Source organism: Rhinoderma darwinii, chromosome 13, assembly GCF_050947455.1.
Source record: "Rhinoderma darwinii isolate aRhiDar2 chromosome 13, aRhiDar2.hap1, whole genome shotgun sequence".
NCBI classification, from domain to species: Eukaryota; Metazoa; Chordata; class Amphibia; order Anura; family Rhinodermatidae; genus Rhinoderma; species Rhinoderma darwinii.
The window spans coordinates 26338455-26356725 of record NC_134699.1 but is presented as its reverse complement, the minus strand read 5'-3'; the positions used below and the strand labels follow the sequence as shown (position 1 = coordinate 26356725).

Genomic DNA, 18271 nt, shown 5'->3' with positions numbered 1-18271 from the left:
TTTTGGCCAGAATACGCAAAGCTCGCAACCCAACGTCAAGGGTCCCCAGTGCCTTGCGAGTCCCTAACCAGAACTTTTCGTTCCTAATTTAAAAACACAAACAGAAAAAATGGGACATAAATATCAAAACCACAAAAAAAAGGCCATACTCACTAGGTAGGTGGGTGGGTAGGTGGGTGGGTGGGTGGGTGGGTGAAAACCCGTTCCCATCAGGACGCAGACGGGTCAAAGAATGCTGCAGAAGGTGTGTGCATTAAATAGTGATAGCCCCTCCCACTAGTCTTGAGGGGAGTGGCGGACTAAGTGCTCAAAGGTGTGTGATAAATGTGTGTCAGTGTAGTGCTAGGGTGTGAATGGATGGTAAAAAATAAATATGTATGTATGAAAGTGCCTGACGACCAGCACATTATCCCTCCACGTATTACACATAGTACTGACACCCCATGTACTATTCACAGCACTGACCCCTATTCATCACATTTATTTATTTATTTTTATTACATTATTACACAGTTCTGACACTTTCATACATACATATTTATTTTTTACCATCCATTCACACCCTAGCACTACACTGACACACATTTATCACACACCTTTGAGCACTTAGTCCGCCACTCCCCTCAAGACTAGTGGGAGGGGCTATCACTATTTAATGCACACACCTTCTGCAGCATTCTTTGACCCGTCTGCGTCCTGATGGGAACGGGTTTTCACCCACCCACCTACCTAGTGAGTATGGCCTTTTTTTTGTGGTTTTGATATTTATGTCCCATTTTTTCTGTTTGTGTTTTTAAATTAGGAGCGAAAAGTTCTGGTTAGGGACTCGCAAGGCACTGGGGACCCTTGACGTTGGGTTGCGAGCTTTGCGTATTCTGGCCAAAATAACAACTAATACCCCATGTTTCATGGATATTTCTTACTACGTATACTACACTTTTTTTCAGGACGCAGCCGGGTCTTATATGCTGGGAGGGCATGATGTGCTGGCGTTTGGTTTGGAATGCAGAGCAGCCCGCTTTAGCTAACACTAGCGGCGTTACAAATAGGCTGTTATTCGGCAAGATACGCCATGCCTGACGACCAGCACATTATCCCTCCACGTATTACACATAGTACTGACACCCCATGTACTATTCACAGCACTGACCCCTATTCATCACATTTATTTATTTATTTTTATTACATTATTACACAGTTCTGACACTTTCATACATACATATTTATTTTTTACCATCCATTCACACCCTAGCACTACACTGACACACATTTATCACACACCTTTGAGCACTTAGTCCGCCACTCCCCTCAAGACTAGTGGGAGGGGCTATCACTATTTAATGCACACACCTTCTGCAGCATTCTTTGACCCGTCTGCGTCCTGATGGGAACGGGTTTTCACCCACCCACCTACCTAGTGAGTATGGCCTTTTTTTTGTGGTTTTGATATTTATGTCCCATTTTTTCTGTTTGTGTTTTTAAATTAGGAACGAAAAGTTCTGGTTAGGGACTCGCAAGGCACTGGGGACCCTTGACGTTGGGTTGCGAGCTTTGCGTATTCTGGCCAAAATAACAACTAATACCCCATGTTTCATGGATATTTCTTACTACGTATACTACACTTTTTTTCAGGACGCAGCCGGGTCTTATATGCTGGGAGGGCATGATGTGCTGGCGTTTGGTTTGGAATGCAGAGCAGCCCGCTTTAGCTAACACTAGCGGCGTTACAAATAGGCTGTTATTCGGCAAGATACGCCATGCCTGACGACCAGCACATTATCCCTCCACGTATTACACATAGTACTGACACCCCATGTACTATTCACAGCACTGACCCCTATTCATCACATTTATTTATTTATTTTTATTACATTATTACACAGTTCTGACACTTTCATACATACATATTTATTTTTTACCATCCATTCACACCCTAGCACTACACTGACACACATTTATCACACACCTTTGAGCACTTAGTCCGCCACTCCCCTCAAGACTAGTGGGAGGGGCTATCACTATTTAATGCACACACCTTCTGCAGCATTCTTTGACCCGTCTGCGTCCTGATGGGAACGGGTTTTCACCCACCCACCTACCTAGTGAGTATGGCCTTTTTTTTGTGGTTTTGTGCAAAATTATAGCCTCGGTATCCATAGCCGAGAGAATATAACACAAATTTATTAACCTGAAAAGGCACACTATCTTTTTATCTGAACACTACAAATGTTTATAGTGTTTTCTATTGGTGACACGGCAAATGTCTGGACGGTAGTCCGGTTCTGTCCAGACGCGTGCCAGCATATCCTCGGATATGGACTCCACTGTTACAGTGATGTGTTGTCTCAGGTCGTTCAGCTCCTATGGCTGGGGAGGGCAGATATACTGAGTACTTGATGTAGCCCCACGGAAAGGAGTCTCACGGTGTTGGATCTGGCAATCGTCGCGGCCAGCGCAACGTTTGTGTATCCATGTTTTCGGTGCGGCCTATCCAACCTTTCGGTAGAGTTTTTCAGGTATTGGCGAACATCCAAAAAGAAATGTGGAGGTGCACCATCCTGCTGATAGAGAAAGATCTACCAAATGTAGAGCCGTTCCTTTAACATGTCCAGGTAGGAGTGGCCAGTGACCGTATCCCCACCAAAAAGAAGGGACCGTAGACTTTGCGCCTGCTCGTTGCACAGAACACGTTGACTTCTGGGGCGTCACTCATGTGCTCGATAAGCGGACTTGGTTTTTCTGAGCCCCAAATTCTAACGTTGTGGTGATTGACCTTCCCACTACGGTGAAATGTAGCCTCATCGCTGAACACCAGCCTGTCGGCGAATTCGTCCTCTTCCAATTGGACCTGCAAGTCAATTCAAGAGTCACGGCGTTTCGGATTGTGGTCTGGTTTCAGCTCCTAAAGAAGATGTAATCTATATGACTTACTAGGGATGCACGATGCATCGAAACTTCGATACTCTGCATCCCCAAACGGTTCGATACCGTTATTTCATGTATTTCGATACTTAGCTGTGCGGTTGCACAGCTAAGTATAGTAACACATGAATGTATGAAAGCGGAGCTGCGGCTGTGTAATACAGCCATTGCCGCGCTCCTGAGTCCTGATAACAAGTGTGCGGGGTCAGGATGATGCGATGCGGCCAGCGCTGCTCTAATGAGCGGCGGCACTGAAAACAGAACATGGCGGACGCACTGCAAAACACCCCCATGTTCTGTCTTCAGTGCCTGAACCGCCGCTCATTAGTGCAGCGCCGGCCGCATCTCCTCATGCTGACCACGCGCGCACTTACTGTCAGGAGCGGGGCAATGTCTGTATTACACAACCGCAGCCCCGCTCTATAACGGCGGAGATCAGAGAAACCTCTCATCTCTGCAGCTATTCTCTTGATTTCTGAGATCACAGCGGACTGCAGCATTCAGGAGAAAATGAGAAGGGGGGATGCCCCTTGGATCACATCACAGGGAATTCCTGTGACGCGATTGAGGGACATACCATATATGGGCAGACAGCCCAGGGTCCATTGGAGGACCCCAGGGCTGTCGTACCATATTTCCTGTTGTTAGGGCATACTGAGGTATGTCCTAACAACTGCCTGTGTACTATCTGTACACAGGCTAATGTACTGTCATTTAGATATATGCCAGTACATTAAAGTTTAAAAAATAAAGTAATGTTAAATAAAAAAATGATGTGTACGCTGTCAAAAAATAAAATAAAAACTGCTTTCTGTCACTTATTGTGAGGCACGAGGTGTGATGAATTTAACCCCATCATGTACCTTACACATTAACCCATTATGACTGAGAAACATGATGGGGTTAATTACTATTAATGTGAGGCACGTGGAGGTTAAATTCATCATCACACCACACGCCTCCCATCAGAAAATGGAAGATCTTCTATTACTGTTGGCAAAGTATCGAATTGGTATCGAAATCGCAATACTAAACGAAGTATCGGTATTGAAGTCCAAATTCTGGTATCGTGACATCCCTATGACTTACAATGCAGAGATTTTCGTAACATACGCCATACCGTGGTTTGTGGCCCCTGTATTTCCATATAAGTCAGCCTGTTTGACTTTCTGGGGCTACGCTCCCACACGGCTCGAATCCTGATCGCTGTCTCTTCCGAAGTCTTTGGGCGGCCCAGGCTTTTCCCATGACATAAACACCCAGTGGTTTCTATTTGCTTCACCTAACGTGAAATGCAGTTTCTATGCGGAGCACATTTACCAAATTTATTCTGAAAGTTTCGCTGTACTGTCACAACAGACCGCGTTCTCGCAAATTCCAACATGCAAGAAGCTTTCTCTTGCTTCAATGTCTCCATCTTACGTCACTCTATGTAAGCACATTCCTAATTTGGCTCTTGAAAATGAAAGCTGTGCTGTGATTGGTTGCTATGGGCCACTAAGCCACTTTTGTTTTGATTTTCAGTCACTGGCCATTTACCACTGATGTTACTTTAACTGCAGGCCTTTACTTCTGCGCCATCCTTTATGAATCGCCCTGATCTATACATATATATTGGATGCTATAGCTTTTTATTTTTATGATAAAGGTGATGGAACTGTTGCTAATGTTTTTGGCGTTAATTTTCAGCCATTTATAAAGCTTTCTAGTTTTATTAAACCTATGCGGCAGTGTGATTGTGAGGGAACTACTAAACTTGCATTGTGCTTGACCTAAAAATTTTTTTTCGAGATGTCTTGTGTTTTATAAGCTACGGTATACAGACTGAATGCACTAACCCTTCTTATCCATTTACACCTGGATCTTCTTTACCATTACAGATAGCACCTACAACGGTCCGGCAGCACCATGTCGGCAAAAGCGATCTCTGAGCAGACCGGAAAGGAATTCTTGTATAAATACATCTGTACCACCGCTGCAGTGCAGAACCGCTTCAAGTACGCCCAAGTGACCTACGATACGGACTGGGACAAACTTGTACAAGACCATCCATGGCTTCTCACTGAGGTAAACCGTGGACGAAATCCCACCAAAATCTGATCCTTTTTTCCCATGTACATCTGTGTAATGCGGCATTGTTCTCCTGCACTCGTATAAAGAATCAGGCGAACCATCGGCAATTATACAGTGAATTACAGAAGTAAAATTTTGTTTAATGTACCCAAACCCAGCGGGAGTGAAGCGATCATAAACCTCAGGGCAGTAAGGAATACATTCATGATCTTTATTCTTCAAATCCATCAGCACCGCACTGGATGCGGTTTATGGGAGCCTGTATTCTGTTTACGGGCCTTCTTACCTTTCCCTTTTACCAGGGCACTCCCGCTTCTATAGGGAGGGAGTGCAAGAATTTGGAACTGCATAAATAGCAATTTCCTAAAGGTGAACCTACGCTTTAGAGGGAGTCTGCCATCAGATTTTAGCCTATCAAATGGCTAACACTGCTAGGTAGTGATAGGGTAAAGCAGTAGTAACATATCAGTGTTGAATCTCTTTGGTTTGCATTAGGATGAAAAAGTTTTATTCTGCTGCGTGCCGTATGCAAATTATCCTTCCTGTGTCCGCCGAACCACGAAGTGTCTGGCATCTTGAGCTCTAACCACTCCCCTCTGCAGTTGATTGACCGCTCTGCCTGCCAGAATCATACAAGTGGAGCTGTCAATCACCTCAGGATGGGAGTGATTGGAGCTCAAGATGCCAGACACCTACGGGTTCGGTGGATACGAGAACTTTTTTTTTTACCCTGATGCAAGCCCTAAGACATTCAACACTGGTATGTTTCTATTCTGTTAACCTATCGCTAACTAGCGGTGTTAGCCATTTTTTTTTTTTTAACTCGGTTTATTGTAATAGTACATACAGAAATCATTAGTAAATAACAACAAAACGGTAACATTAACGTTCCTGCATACCATGAATGCACATGAGAAACAATAGATTGCATTGTACATTTATACATGAAGGTGAGTCACAGGAGACTCCGCATATTCACTGCACGCAGGCAGGTCAGTGTCCCACTTATTGGTGAATCTGCAAACATACAAGTCACAATTATTTACTTGATCTATTCTCCATTATCACCCCTAAGGTAGTTAATACCTAGCCAAATAAATCTCAATTCCCTCCTACGTGAAGTGGTAAGGATTCTCTAAGGTCGCCCACGCTGAAGGAAGTAAGAGGCGATGAACTCCACTCTCCCCAAATTTTCAAGAATTTATATTGACATCCTCTATGCTTATATACTATGTTTTCATATGGGAGAATGGCATTGACCAGGCTTTTCCATTGTAATGCATCCGGGAAAGTGTTCCCCATCCATCGGATAGCTATCGCTTTTCTGGCTAAGAACAGGGCTTCTCGCAGGAAGATACCTTCATAGTGTGTCCACATCCCCTCTCCTAACAGCCCCAATAAGCAGAGACCTGGTTCACACGGGATCGGCTTGGTCATAATTGAGGACATTATTTGCGTTACTTCTTTCCAAAAGTTGGCTATGACTGGGCATAACCATATCATGTGATCAAAGCCAGCCAAGTCTTGAGAGCATCTAGGGCATCGTGTGCTGGGTGCCCTTCCCATCCGATATAATCTGATAGGGGTAATATAACACCTGTGTACGATGTACAGTTGCGTCAATTTATTGTTCGCTGCAGGCGAGACCAAGAGATGCGACCCCATGGCCTCCCCCCAGTCCTCACTGGACAATGTGGGAATAAGACCCCTCCATCCCACCTCAACCGACATCTCAGCGTGAGCGACCCTCTGCGACAGAAGGTAAGTATAAAGGGCCGATACCATCCCCCTTGGCCCCTGTGTTCTCAGAATACCAATGAGCGGAAGTGAAGAAATGGGTCTCTGATCTTCCCTGAACTGGGATTGTAAAGCATGTCTAATCTGAACACATCGGAATGTATCTCTCTCCGGTATCCTGAATGTATCCTGTATCTCTCTGGCTGATATCATATGTCCCTCATCATCTATCAGGCTTTGTACCTCAGTAATGCCTAATTCAATCCAAAAATCAGAGTCCTGCATCCCCCTAAAGTGAGACAGACCCTGATGAGACCAAAGTGGCAGTTCTGCAACTATGTCCTCCCATTCCAGAACTTTCTTAACATGTGACCAGACCTGCCTAGCTAGTTTGATTATTGGCAAGGAATATCTAGGACTATATCCATGCGGCTCAAGTATGGGCCACAAAGAAGGGATCCGAAGAAAATGGGCTAAGTGGAGTTCTGCATTAGGCATTGGTTCCTCGGCCACCCATGCCTTAATATATCTTAGCTGGCCTGCCAAGTAGTATAGGAACACATCAGGTAGAGCGGCCCCCGCCCGTTCCTTGGGGCGTTGGAGCATGCTAAGTTTAAGCTTATGGCGACTCTCCCCCCATACAAATGAGGAAAATAAAGAGCTCACCAGGCTGAAGAATCGTTTAGGGACCAGGGTGTCCGCGTGTTCTAGGAGATATAACATTTTGGGCAGCACTATATCATTTTAATTAAATTTATTCTTCCGGCGGTCGATATAGGGAGCGCCTTCCAGACAGCAAATTTATCTCTCAGATATGTCAACAGGGGATATATATTAAGATCATATGAATTGACACTATCCCTAACTATAAAGACCCCTAAGTATTTAAAAGAGGAGACCACCTGCAGGCCCTGGAAATCCGTGTCCCACCCACAGTTATCGGGTCTAAGGGGCATAAGAAATGACTTACTCCAATTAATAAATAGGCCTGAGAACCGTCCAAACTCCTCCAGTATTGTCATTGCTCTGGGTAAGGAGGCGTTCGGATTAGCCATATACAAAATCATGTCATCAGCATAGAGACCAATCCGATCCTCCCGTGGTCCTATGCGGACACCCTGAAAAGCCGCATCTCAACGGATGCGGATAGCCAGGGGCTCGATGGCCACTGCAAACAGAAGAGGGGACAGAGGACACCCCTGCCTCGTGCCTCTATGGAGACGAAAGGAGGGGGACAAAATCCCATTGACCAACACCGATGCTCTTGGATCTTTGTATAGGATTTTAATCCATTTAAGGAATCTCTCGCCGAAACCAAATCTGCGGAGGACCTCAAACAAATAAGGCCACTCCACTGAATCAAAGGCCTTAGCCGCGTCCAACGAGGCCAACGCCCAGTCCTGCTGCTCCCACCACCCTATCTGGGTCACCACCTGAGCTCTGCGGATATTATCCGATGTTGATTTGCCTGGGATAAAACCGGATTGATCTGGATGGATAATGTCTGTGATAGCACCACTGAGTCTATTAGCTAAAAGTTTGGTTAGAATTTTATAATCCACATTGAGTAGGGATATCGGGCGGTACGACCCACATTCCTCTGAACTTTTCCCTGGTTTCAAAATGACAACTATAGTGGCATCTTTCATCGAGACAGGTAGCTCACCCCTCTGAAAGGCGTCCTCAAATACCGTTAACAACTGGGGACACAGAACATCAGCATATTTAACATACACCTCTAGGGGCCTTCCCTTTTGTCATGGAGGACAAGCATTCCTCTATCTCCTGTACCGAGAAGGGGGCCTCTAACTTTATTCTATTCTCCTCTGACAACTCTGGAAAGTTTACCCCTTCTAAATAGGTGTGCAATTCCTCCATAGAATACTGTGCCTGTGAGGTGTAAAGCTCTCCATAAAAGTCTGCGAATCTGTTCAGTATGTCTAATGGCGTAGTAGCCGTACCCTGATTTGGCTGGGATATGGGGGGACATGGTATTCTGTTTCGCTATTTGTGCAAGCAGCTTACTCGACTGATTACCGTGCTCAAAAAAGGATTGTTTAGTGAAGAATATCCTTCTCGCTGCCTTCTCCTTGACTAGAAGCAAGTATTGTCTACCCGCTGCCAGCCAAGCTTCTCTATTAACCTGGGTAGGGTCACGCACAAAAGTATCCTCTAAATCCCTGCATTGCTGTGCTAAATCCACTTCTTGTCTGGCTGAGGAGCGTTTAACATAGGATATAGAGGACCTCAAGCACCCTCTCAGGTATGCCTTTAGTGTATCCCATACCAATGCACTGTTGTGTTCTTGTGAATGAGCTCCTAAAAAGACATCTAGTTGGTCAGGTATTCTGTCACTCCCCGTAAACAATTGCAACCAAAATGGGTGTATTTTAAAAGCTCCCCTCATTCCCTCTGCCCGCTGACTTAACTGTAAAAGAATCGGGCTATGATCGGACACCCCCCTGGGCAGGTGCTCTATAGAATCCATGCTTGAGAAAATGGCGAGAGATCCGAACACGTAGTCAATGCGAGACAATGCGTTAAACTGCGGAGTATGGCACGTGTATTCCCTTATTCCCGGGTGGCTCACTCTCCATAGATCCAACCATCCCATCTCATCTATCAGAGATGCTAGCGGCGTGGGACTCATGGGCTCTCGGGGGGCCAGCCCTGACAGTGAAGCGATCCAACAGAGGGTCTATGGTGAGGTTCAGGTCCCCCATTCATATAACTCGTGCCTCCTGGCAAGTGGATGCAAATGAGATGGCCTCACTGATTATATTTATTGAGCCCTGTGGCGGGTTGTAGATACCAATTATGACATAAGGGATAGAGTTTACATTAGCATGAACTAGCACATATCTGCCATCCGCATCTACTCTTGTATGTGTGTTAGCCATTTTGTTAGGGTAAAATCTGATGACCGACTCGCTTTAACAACTATGGGTATGTTCACACGCACTGTTTTCAAACGTAATTTGGGCATTTTACGCCTCGAATTATGCCTGGAAAAAAAAACCCTAATACGCCTACAAACATCTGCCCATTTCTTGCAATGGGTTTTACGGTGTTCTGTTCCCACGAGGTGTAATTTCACGCGTCACTGTCAAAATACGGCGTGTAAAAAGACGCCTGCGAAAAAGAAGTGCATGTCACTTCTTGGGACGTTTTTGGAGCTGTTTTTCATTGACTCCATTGAAAAACCGCTCCAATAACATTCGTAAAATATGGTGCGAAAAACGTGAGTTGCTACAAAGACGTATGAAAATTAGGCACTGTTTTCGCCTGAAAACCGCTCCGTATTTTGCTAAGCTCTGTGAACATACCCTTATAATTCATCCAAAGGCCTCTTGCCTTCCGATCTTCTCCCCTTTCTGCTGTCTATTCTTATTTAGCTTACTCGACCTAGGAAAATTCTAAGACTGTATCTCACTGTTAACCTTGCAAAAAGAAATTATGTAATTTATTTGACTCTTTCCCATCGGAACGGAATAATTTGCTTCCAAAACACGATTCTCCCAAGGGCTGAGTCCTTGGAAGCATCCACATAATGTAGATAAATGACAGCGTGGTGCGATCATTAAATCTTTGTATCTGCAGAGTGTCCATTTGCAGTCTGGCCAGAGCCCAAATCATTGAGCAATATCTAATCATTGGAGTGTTAATCTAGTTAATGCATTTCTGCAGGGAATCATGGGAGTCTGAAACTTTTATGACGTACAGTTATTTCTGAATAAATAAGAAAGGTCAGTGCCTTGGTGTCCCTCCCTGCTCTGCCGTACAGCCTGTTCTAATGAGAAGAACTCTGGCAGTGGCACATCACGTATCAAAACTGGATCCTGCCTTTGTGTAATGTGAATAAATTATGGATTAAGTGAAACCGTAATTGAGGTAAACCACTAGGATCAGGGCGATTTCATTCACTTTATCAGCCTCCAAATGCAATGTCTGCGAGAATGTGGTTAACTTAGAAGATCTTCTATATGGCAGATACCGAAGTATCTAAGCATTGGACAGATACTGCGTTGCGTTCTGTATCTAAAGCTGGCTACACAAAATAGAGTTTTGAGTTATCCAAAGCTTTTGGGTTATCTAGATGTCTTCCCATGTAAGAACCGATTTTTAATTTTAATAAAGCAGGAATTTTTTTCTTTTTTTGTGTAAAAATAAATTAATAAATCTGTCACTCATCTTATGTCCCCCTGGCCACATCTGGGTCAATACTGGCTGCAGTGTGATGTCATGTGTTGAATCGCTATCTCTGGTCCATGCCCCTTTATATCTGTAGACTGATTCGGTATGCCCAAATGTTGCATTTCTACATCGTTGCTAATGGCAGTAAATGTGGTCGCGTTGCGACCCGCAAGTGGCTTTGACATGAGTCGGTAGAAAATCAAACCTGCTGGAGTTTAGCGTGGCCACATTTACTATAATTCGGTGCGACTGGCAGCGCAACATTTGCGTTCTTAATGTCAAGCGGCACTAGACTAAGTCAGTGCTTTAAAAGTTTAAGTGGAAAAAGTTGGGCATTTAACCCCATAAGGACCGAGCCATTTTTATTTATTTTTTTTATTTATTTATTTTGTTTTAATTTTTCACTCCCCTCGTTCCAAGAGCCATAACTTTTTTTTAAATTTTTTTTTTCCATCAATAGAGCGGAGTGACGGCTTATTGTTTGCGGGAGGAGTTTTAGTTTGTAATGGCACCATTTAAAGTACCATATAATGTACTGGGAAACAGAAAAAAAAATTATTTGTGGGCTGAAATTGGAAAAAACTGCGATTCCTACATTCTTTTTACGGCTTTCACTGTGCGGTAAAAACGACAACGTAACCTTATTCTGCGGCTCAATACGATTACGGTGATACCAAATTTATATATATTTTTTTTTTATTTATTTTTTTTATTTTTATTTTATTATTACTAAAAAAACAAACATGAAAACCTTTTTTGTTAAAAAAAAAATAAATTATAATTGATTTGTTTCATCACATTCTGAGAGCCATAACTTTTTCAATTTTTTTTCGTGGATTGAGCGGTGTGAGGGCTCATTTTTTGATTTTGGCGGTTTCAATGAAAATTTTTTTTTCACATTTTTTTATTTTATTTTACTGCGTTCACCGTGCGAGTTAAATAATGGTATATTGCAATAGTCCAGACTATCACGGATGCAGCGATAGTAAATTTGTGTTTTATTTTTTATTTATTTGTTCTTAATTTCTACATTACATTATATAAGTTTGTTTTTTTTGTAGTTTTTTTTTCACTACTGATAACCTTATAAACCTTTTTTTTTTTTTTTTTTCACACCATTTATTAGTCGCCCTAGGGTACTTAAACCAGCGATTGTTAGATGTACTGCAATACTAATGTATTACAGTATATCGTAATTTTCACAGGTTTCTGTTAAGCCATGCCAGAGACACGGCTTAAAAGAGGCAGACAAAAGGCAGCCCTGGGAGCGTTCATTAGGCCCCTGGGCTGCCATGACAACCACCTGAGCCCCCCTGATCGCGGAGTGGGGGCGCCGATGAGCTGTTAGAGAGGGCCGCCCCCTCTTTTCAACGCTTCAGATGCCTCGCTCGCGATTCACCGCAGCATTTGACGGGTTAAACGGCCAGGAACAGCGCGATCACTGTTCCCGGCCGTTAGTCTGGGCTGTCAGCTGTAAAACACAGCTGACACCCGCAGGGTATGGAGGGCGCTCAGCCCATGAGCACCCTCCATACTTCCCTATGACCCTTGTCACGTACATGCATATCTTCTTATCCTCCACATATTCTGCTGCTTGTCCAATATCTTTGGGCTACTTTCGTTTAAATTGTGGCACAATGTAACTCTCTTCTCTTTTAGATTTTTTTTACTGAGTTTAAAAAATTTTCTTTCCCAATTCACTTTGAATATAAATGTTTTATTATGTGCACCCATTGCATACCCTTCTGTTTCTTGTGTCTTTCAGCCTTTGGTGGTGAAGCCAGACCAACTCATCAAACGTCGTGGAAAGCTGGGGCTTGTTGGTGTTAACTTAAATTTGGACCAAGTGAAGAGTTGGTTAAAGCCACGGCTTGGGCATGAAACCACGGTAAGCATATGTAATACTAATAGATGGCTCATATTCTGTATTGTAGTTAATTCGGGCCAAGAATTGTGCAATGGGGACTTCTTCTTAAAGGGATTTTCCCAGGTTAAAAAACTATCTATCCACAGGATAGGTGATAATTGTCTGATCGCTGGGACCCCCACCGATCATGAGTGGGGGTCTTGAACCCCCCCCCCTGTTCCTCCTCACTGCATCCCATGCAGTGAGGAGTGCTTGAAGGTAGCATCGGTCAAGCATGCGCCCACTTCCATCAATGTCCATGAGAGTGACGGAAACAGCCGAGCGCTGTGCTTTGCTGTTTCCATCAGTACCATAGACTTTGAATGGGGCAGCAGTGCGCATGCTTGACCATCTCTCCATTCGATGTCCTCCTTACTGCAGTCGAGCAGTGTGGAGGGACAGGGGATTCACGCGATCAGTGGGGGTCCTAGTGGTGGGGCTCTCAGCGATCCATCAATTATCACCTATCCTGTAGAGAGGTGATCATTTTTGATTCTGAGGCCTCAAAAGTGCTGACAGCACAATATAAGGGAGGGCGTTTTAAACATACCTTTTTTCTGTGACATTTGCTTCCCGATGGCACGGAGGGCGCAAGTACCTCTCTGCTCTGAGCGACAGCTCTTGCGGCCAATCAGGAGACCACAAGAGCCGTCACATAGCAGAGGGGTGGGGCTTGCAGTACAGTAGCACATGAAGACTCACATTAGGGGCACTTGAGATTGGCACGCTGGGGGGGAATTAAACATGTTTCTAATACCTCCCTCTTTATCGCTCTGTTTAACTGCTGACAGGTTCCCTTTTAGTTGCATTTTTGCAATATTTCTTTCAACATAGTTTGCTGACTTGTTTTTTATTCGTTAATGTTACAGCATAAATTCTTGTTTTTTTCCTAGCTGACTATTGCATTAATCCTTAGAATAAATCACTTTGCAGTGTCTGTAATATCTGGATCCACTTGTTTTCAGCTCTCAAAATGTCCAATTAAAAGGATGTATTCCCGCTGTGTGATTTGGCAAGGGATGTGTCTCGGCTCTTAAAGATTGATTGGCTGCCTAATGTCAGAACGCAGGATGATCCAGTAGACTTTGCTAAGAAGCAAACAAGTGCCTGATAGGAATTCTTATCTGGGGCGAGCAAAAATAATAATGAAAAAAACCTTTGCAAAGATAAAAACTCTGATCTGGCCACTTTCATGTTCTGTTTTCATCTTGTAACCTGGTCCGTACCCCAATATGCTATGTTAAGTGCTATGGAAAGGGATGGTTCTATTTAATAATATAAAAACTAGCGCAAGTTTAACAAATTACTTTTTGCCCATATTATAAGGGCTCATGGCCATATGTTAAAGTCTGCTTTTGTCATAATGTTTTAGGTCTAACATTCTGTGCTGATTACTCTCATAATATATATTTAGACTGGGTTCACACGGTACAAACGTGTCTTTTTTTTTTTGTTTGCCGCGAATCGCAGTAAAAAAAACCCTCATTTAGACTGACTTGTTAACCCAGCTTGTCAGTGGTTGGAACTCAAATTACAGATTATGCAGCAAACTCCTAAACTCCCCCTAGTGGTAACTAAAGCCTCCATAATTTTATCGTTTGAGTGGATTATCCTAGAGTATGAAAAATTCAGAAAAGTACCGCTATGCGTCTCCATGCTGACCCGGGATGCTACCATATCTCAAAAATGTTTTCATTTTTTTATTTTCAATATCTTGCCAAGCTCTGTACAGTTGTTTTGATGCTGACAGGACTTTTGACTTTTGGGCAAGATCATCATGTAAAGGACTACAGTTTCCATGATTCCTCTCACAGACATTGCCTCTATTTATGGCTGCCTGCATGCCCCTCTATTACAAGGTGTAAGGTAGTATAATTATTTGCTCCTGAGACACCGCTCTGCTGCTATACTCTGCCCAGCATGTGAAACATTGTCCCGACGGAGAGATAAGGGAGCCGTGGAGATAAAGTGAATGTGATGTGTGACATTTTGTACTTTAGAGAGGGGAGATAACCACTGTTCAGTGTACAGGATGCCACACAAACATGAGATAAACACCATGAGCCTGGCCATGTAACTGGATGTCCTTCTGGCTTAGGGTATGTACACACGTAGAGTCAAAAACGTCTCAAAATACAGAGCTGTTTTCAAGGGAAAACAGCCCCTGATTTTCAGACGTTTTTTGAGCAACTCGCGTTTTCTCAGCGTTTTTTACGGCCGTTTTTGGAGCAGTTTTCATTGGAGTCTATGAGAAAACGGCCCAAGAAGTGTCCTGCACTTCTTTTGACGAGGCTGTAATTTTACGAGCCGTCTTTTGACAGCGACGCGTAAAATGACAGCTCGTCGGCACAGTACATCGTAAAGCCCATTGAAAGTAATCGGCAGATGTTTGCCGATGTATTGCAGCCTTAGAGTCCGTTCTGCTACAGACAGCACATTAGTAAGTGACTATTCTTATTGCAGTTACACTGTGTGTGTGTGTGTGTGTGTGTGTGTGTGTGTGTGTGTGTGTGTGTGTGTGTGTGTGTGTGTGTTTTTTAAAAAAAATTTCCTCTGATTTATCTTGCTAAAATTTCGTTCGGTAAATTGAACAACTTTAGAAATTGTGTTTCTGTTCTCATTATTTCCATTGTTTAATAATTTCATGTTTTTAACTATACTTTGCTTCTTTCTCAGATTGCCAAAGCAAGGGGGATCCTCAAAAACTTTCTGATTGAGCCATTTGTTTCACATAAGCAGGTCAGATTCATCCCACACAACTCCGTCACATGGGACAATGAACGTGGGGGGGGGGGGGTCCGACACATTCTTTAGTTTTTGATTTAACTAAATGTGCAAAGGGTCCAATTCTGTGTCAGATGGGCTCCTAAAATACTGATACTGTCTAATAATATATGGGGCCCTAATGGCTTATACTGTTCTAAGGTCCCTGTAGTCAATTCCTATATTTAACCATTCCATAGCGGACCGATTCCATTAATAGTTGTTGTTTAAAGGGTAACTAAACGTTTGATAAACTTCTGATGTCGTAGGGACATGTCAGAAGTTTTGATTGGTGGGGGCCCGAGCACTGAGATTCCCACCAATCGCTAGTATGGAGCAGCAGAAGTGCTCGTGTGAGCGCTCAGCCGCTTCGTTTCTGTTCGGCTTTTTCTGGAAAACCGATGTATAGGAGTACGGGCTCATAGACTTTTTCTATTGAGCCTGTACTCCGCTACATTGATTTCCGGAAAAAGCCAAACGGAAACTAATCGGCTGATCGCTCACACGAGCAGACATGTCAGAAGTTTGTCGAACGTTGAGTTACCCTTTAAACACCTTAGTCCTCAAATGGGACTGCTTTTCAGATGCAAGTTTTTTTCTCATTTTTGTTTCATTATAAGTAAAAACTCTGTTGAAATGAACTTTGTGCCATGTAATAGTAAATTTAACAATAAAGCCCCGTACATATTTACTTATGGCTTATCCACAAGTTTCTGTAGCGTTCCTCACGCCTCATTGGTTTTCTGACAGGAAGAGGAATTCTATGTTTGCATCTATGCTGCCCGGGAGGGGGACTATGTGCTATTCCATCATGAGGGAGGTGTGGATGTTGGAGATGTTGATGCAAAGGCACAGAAGTTACTTGTTGGTGTGGGGGATCGCTTGACCGAACAAGATGTGAAGAACCACCTCCTGACTCATGTAGCCCCTGACAAGAAAGAGTAAGTCATACGAACATATGTTACTATAGCTCTTAAAGGCTTTGTATACCATTGAAGACTTTGTTTTAGTAAAAAAAATAAAAATATTATAGTGTTTAATGCAACTTTGTAATTGGTTTTTAGTAAGAAAAAAATGTCTTTACTTTTTGAGATCCAGCTTCTATGTATCCTGGATACATAGCTGTATCTTCTGCTGAAACCCGAATCCGGCAGGTCAGCAAGACTGACGGCTTCGGTGACAGCGGTTCCTTGCGGGATCCAGCTGTTATCGACTGTCGTTGACTCTATATTGACTACATTGATCAGAATTATCAACCTGTAATATTTTTCTATAGGCTGCAACTAGTTCATCACACAAGTGTTTTCTCATCATGCTGTTCACTAGACCTGGCTTGGGGGCTACAGAGTGTAATGACATGGCACTAGTGCTCTATTGTTCCCTTGGTATTAATAGCTCTTTTTTTAGATGGACAGCACCGTTATATGGTTGTGTAATGCATTATTATCCCTTCGGTGACCATTTGTACCACTTAGTCTGCATGATATGTATTTTGTAGATTGTATCAGTCTTAACATTCTAGATAATGCTTAGATTCCTATAAGTGGAGATTTCTGCCTTTTGTCATCATTGTAGCTTGTCAACGGGGTTTGGATTGGGTCTGGAATGACTTACAGCCAAAGAGAATTTTAGTATGAGAATAAGTAATCCCTCTAAAGAGGGCCTGTCACTTCTCCTGACTTGTCTATTTTGGTAAATAATTGTATTCCCCATGAAATAACAATTCTGGAGCATCTTTTCTTAGAACGCTGTGTTGTGTCGTTCATGTGACTAAATTGACAACTGGGTGTTACTATTCTCCTTGTCAAAGGGGCGTGTCCATGCATAGTCTCACTCTGTCAGCACTGATTGGACAGTGTCAGTCTGTGTAGGGACACCCCCCCCCCCAACTGGTAACACCCAGTTGTCAATTTATTCATAGTTTTCTAGGAGGAATAACAGAGGAACGGTACAATTTAGAGTTCTTAAAAAAAAATATGCTCCCAAATTGTTATTTCATGGGAATGACATGTGTTTACTAAAACAGGACATGTCAGAAGAGGGGACCGGTCCTTTTTAACTCCCACAGAACACAAAGTGTTATGTCTGATTAAAGTTTAATGGACAATTAAAGGAATTTTTTGATTGGTTACAATAGTTTTACTTGCTCTGAACTAATCTGAAATGTGCTATTTTTTTTTAAAATTATTGGTTAGTGTTAGCCTAGCTGTAACTTCTCCGTTTACACTGCAGGATCCTTGCAAGCTTTATCACCGGGCTTGTCCGCTTTTATGATGACCTTTACTTTACTTATCTAGAGATCAACCCTTTAGGTAAGTCTGGTCTGAAAGCTGGATGTGACATGCTAGCTGATGTGCCCTGCCCGGCCTATAGATTCCAATAGCTGGGGGGATGTCTATACACGTATCACTTTTGTTTCTTCATTTCCTTCTTCCAGTTGTAACTAAAGGTGGTGTGTATGTGTTGGATATGGCAGCCAAGATTGATGCTACTGCGGACTATCTCTGCAAAGCTAAATGGGGGGATGTGGACTTCCCACCACCTTTTGGGAGAGAAGCTTATCCAGAGGTAAGAATCCAAATGGAACTTCCTTATGCATGAGACCCTCGTATCTGTAATGTTCCGCAGCGAAATCTGCACGTGTTGTGTGAAATCTGCTTGAACATCCAGAACAGA

The 18271-nt window shown here is 43.2% G+C and overlaps 1 protein-coding gene across 3 annotated transcripts in view; it reads left to right on the top strand.

The window, feature by feature from the left end:
* The window catches only part of ACLY (ATP citrate lyase), an 86914-nt gene that overhangs the window by 43934 nt on the left and 24709 nt on the right, over window positions 1-18271 (top strand). For all 3 annotated transcript variants that reach the window (XM_075846083.1, XM_075846084.1, XM_075846082.1), the window contains exons 2-7: window positions 4803-4989; window positions 12692-12814; window positions 15509-15571; window positions 16346-16536; window positions 17828-17907; window positions 18033-18163. In XM_075846083.1, the coding sequence (XP_075702198.1) occupies window positions 4831-4989; window positions 12692-12814; window positions 15509-15571; window positions 16346-16536; window positions 17828-17907; window positions 18033-18163 (747 nt within the window). In that variant the 5' untranslated portion in view covers window positions 4803-4830. The remainder of the gene's footprint in view (window positions 1-4802; window positions 4990-12691; window positions 12815-15508; window positions 15572-16345; window positions 16537-17827; window positions 17908-18032; window positions 18164-18271) is intronic.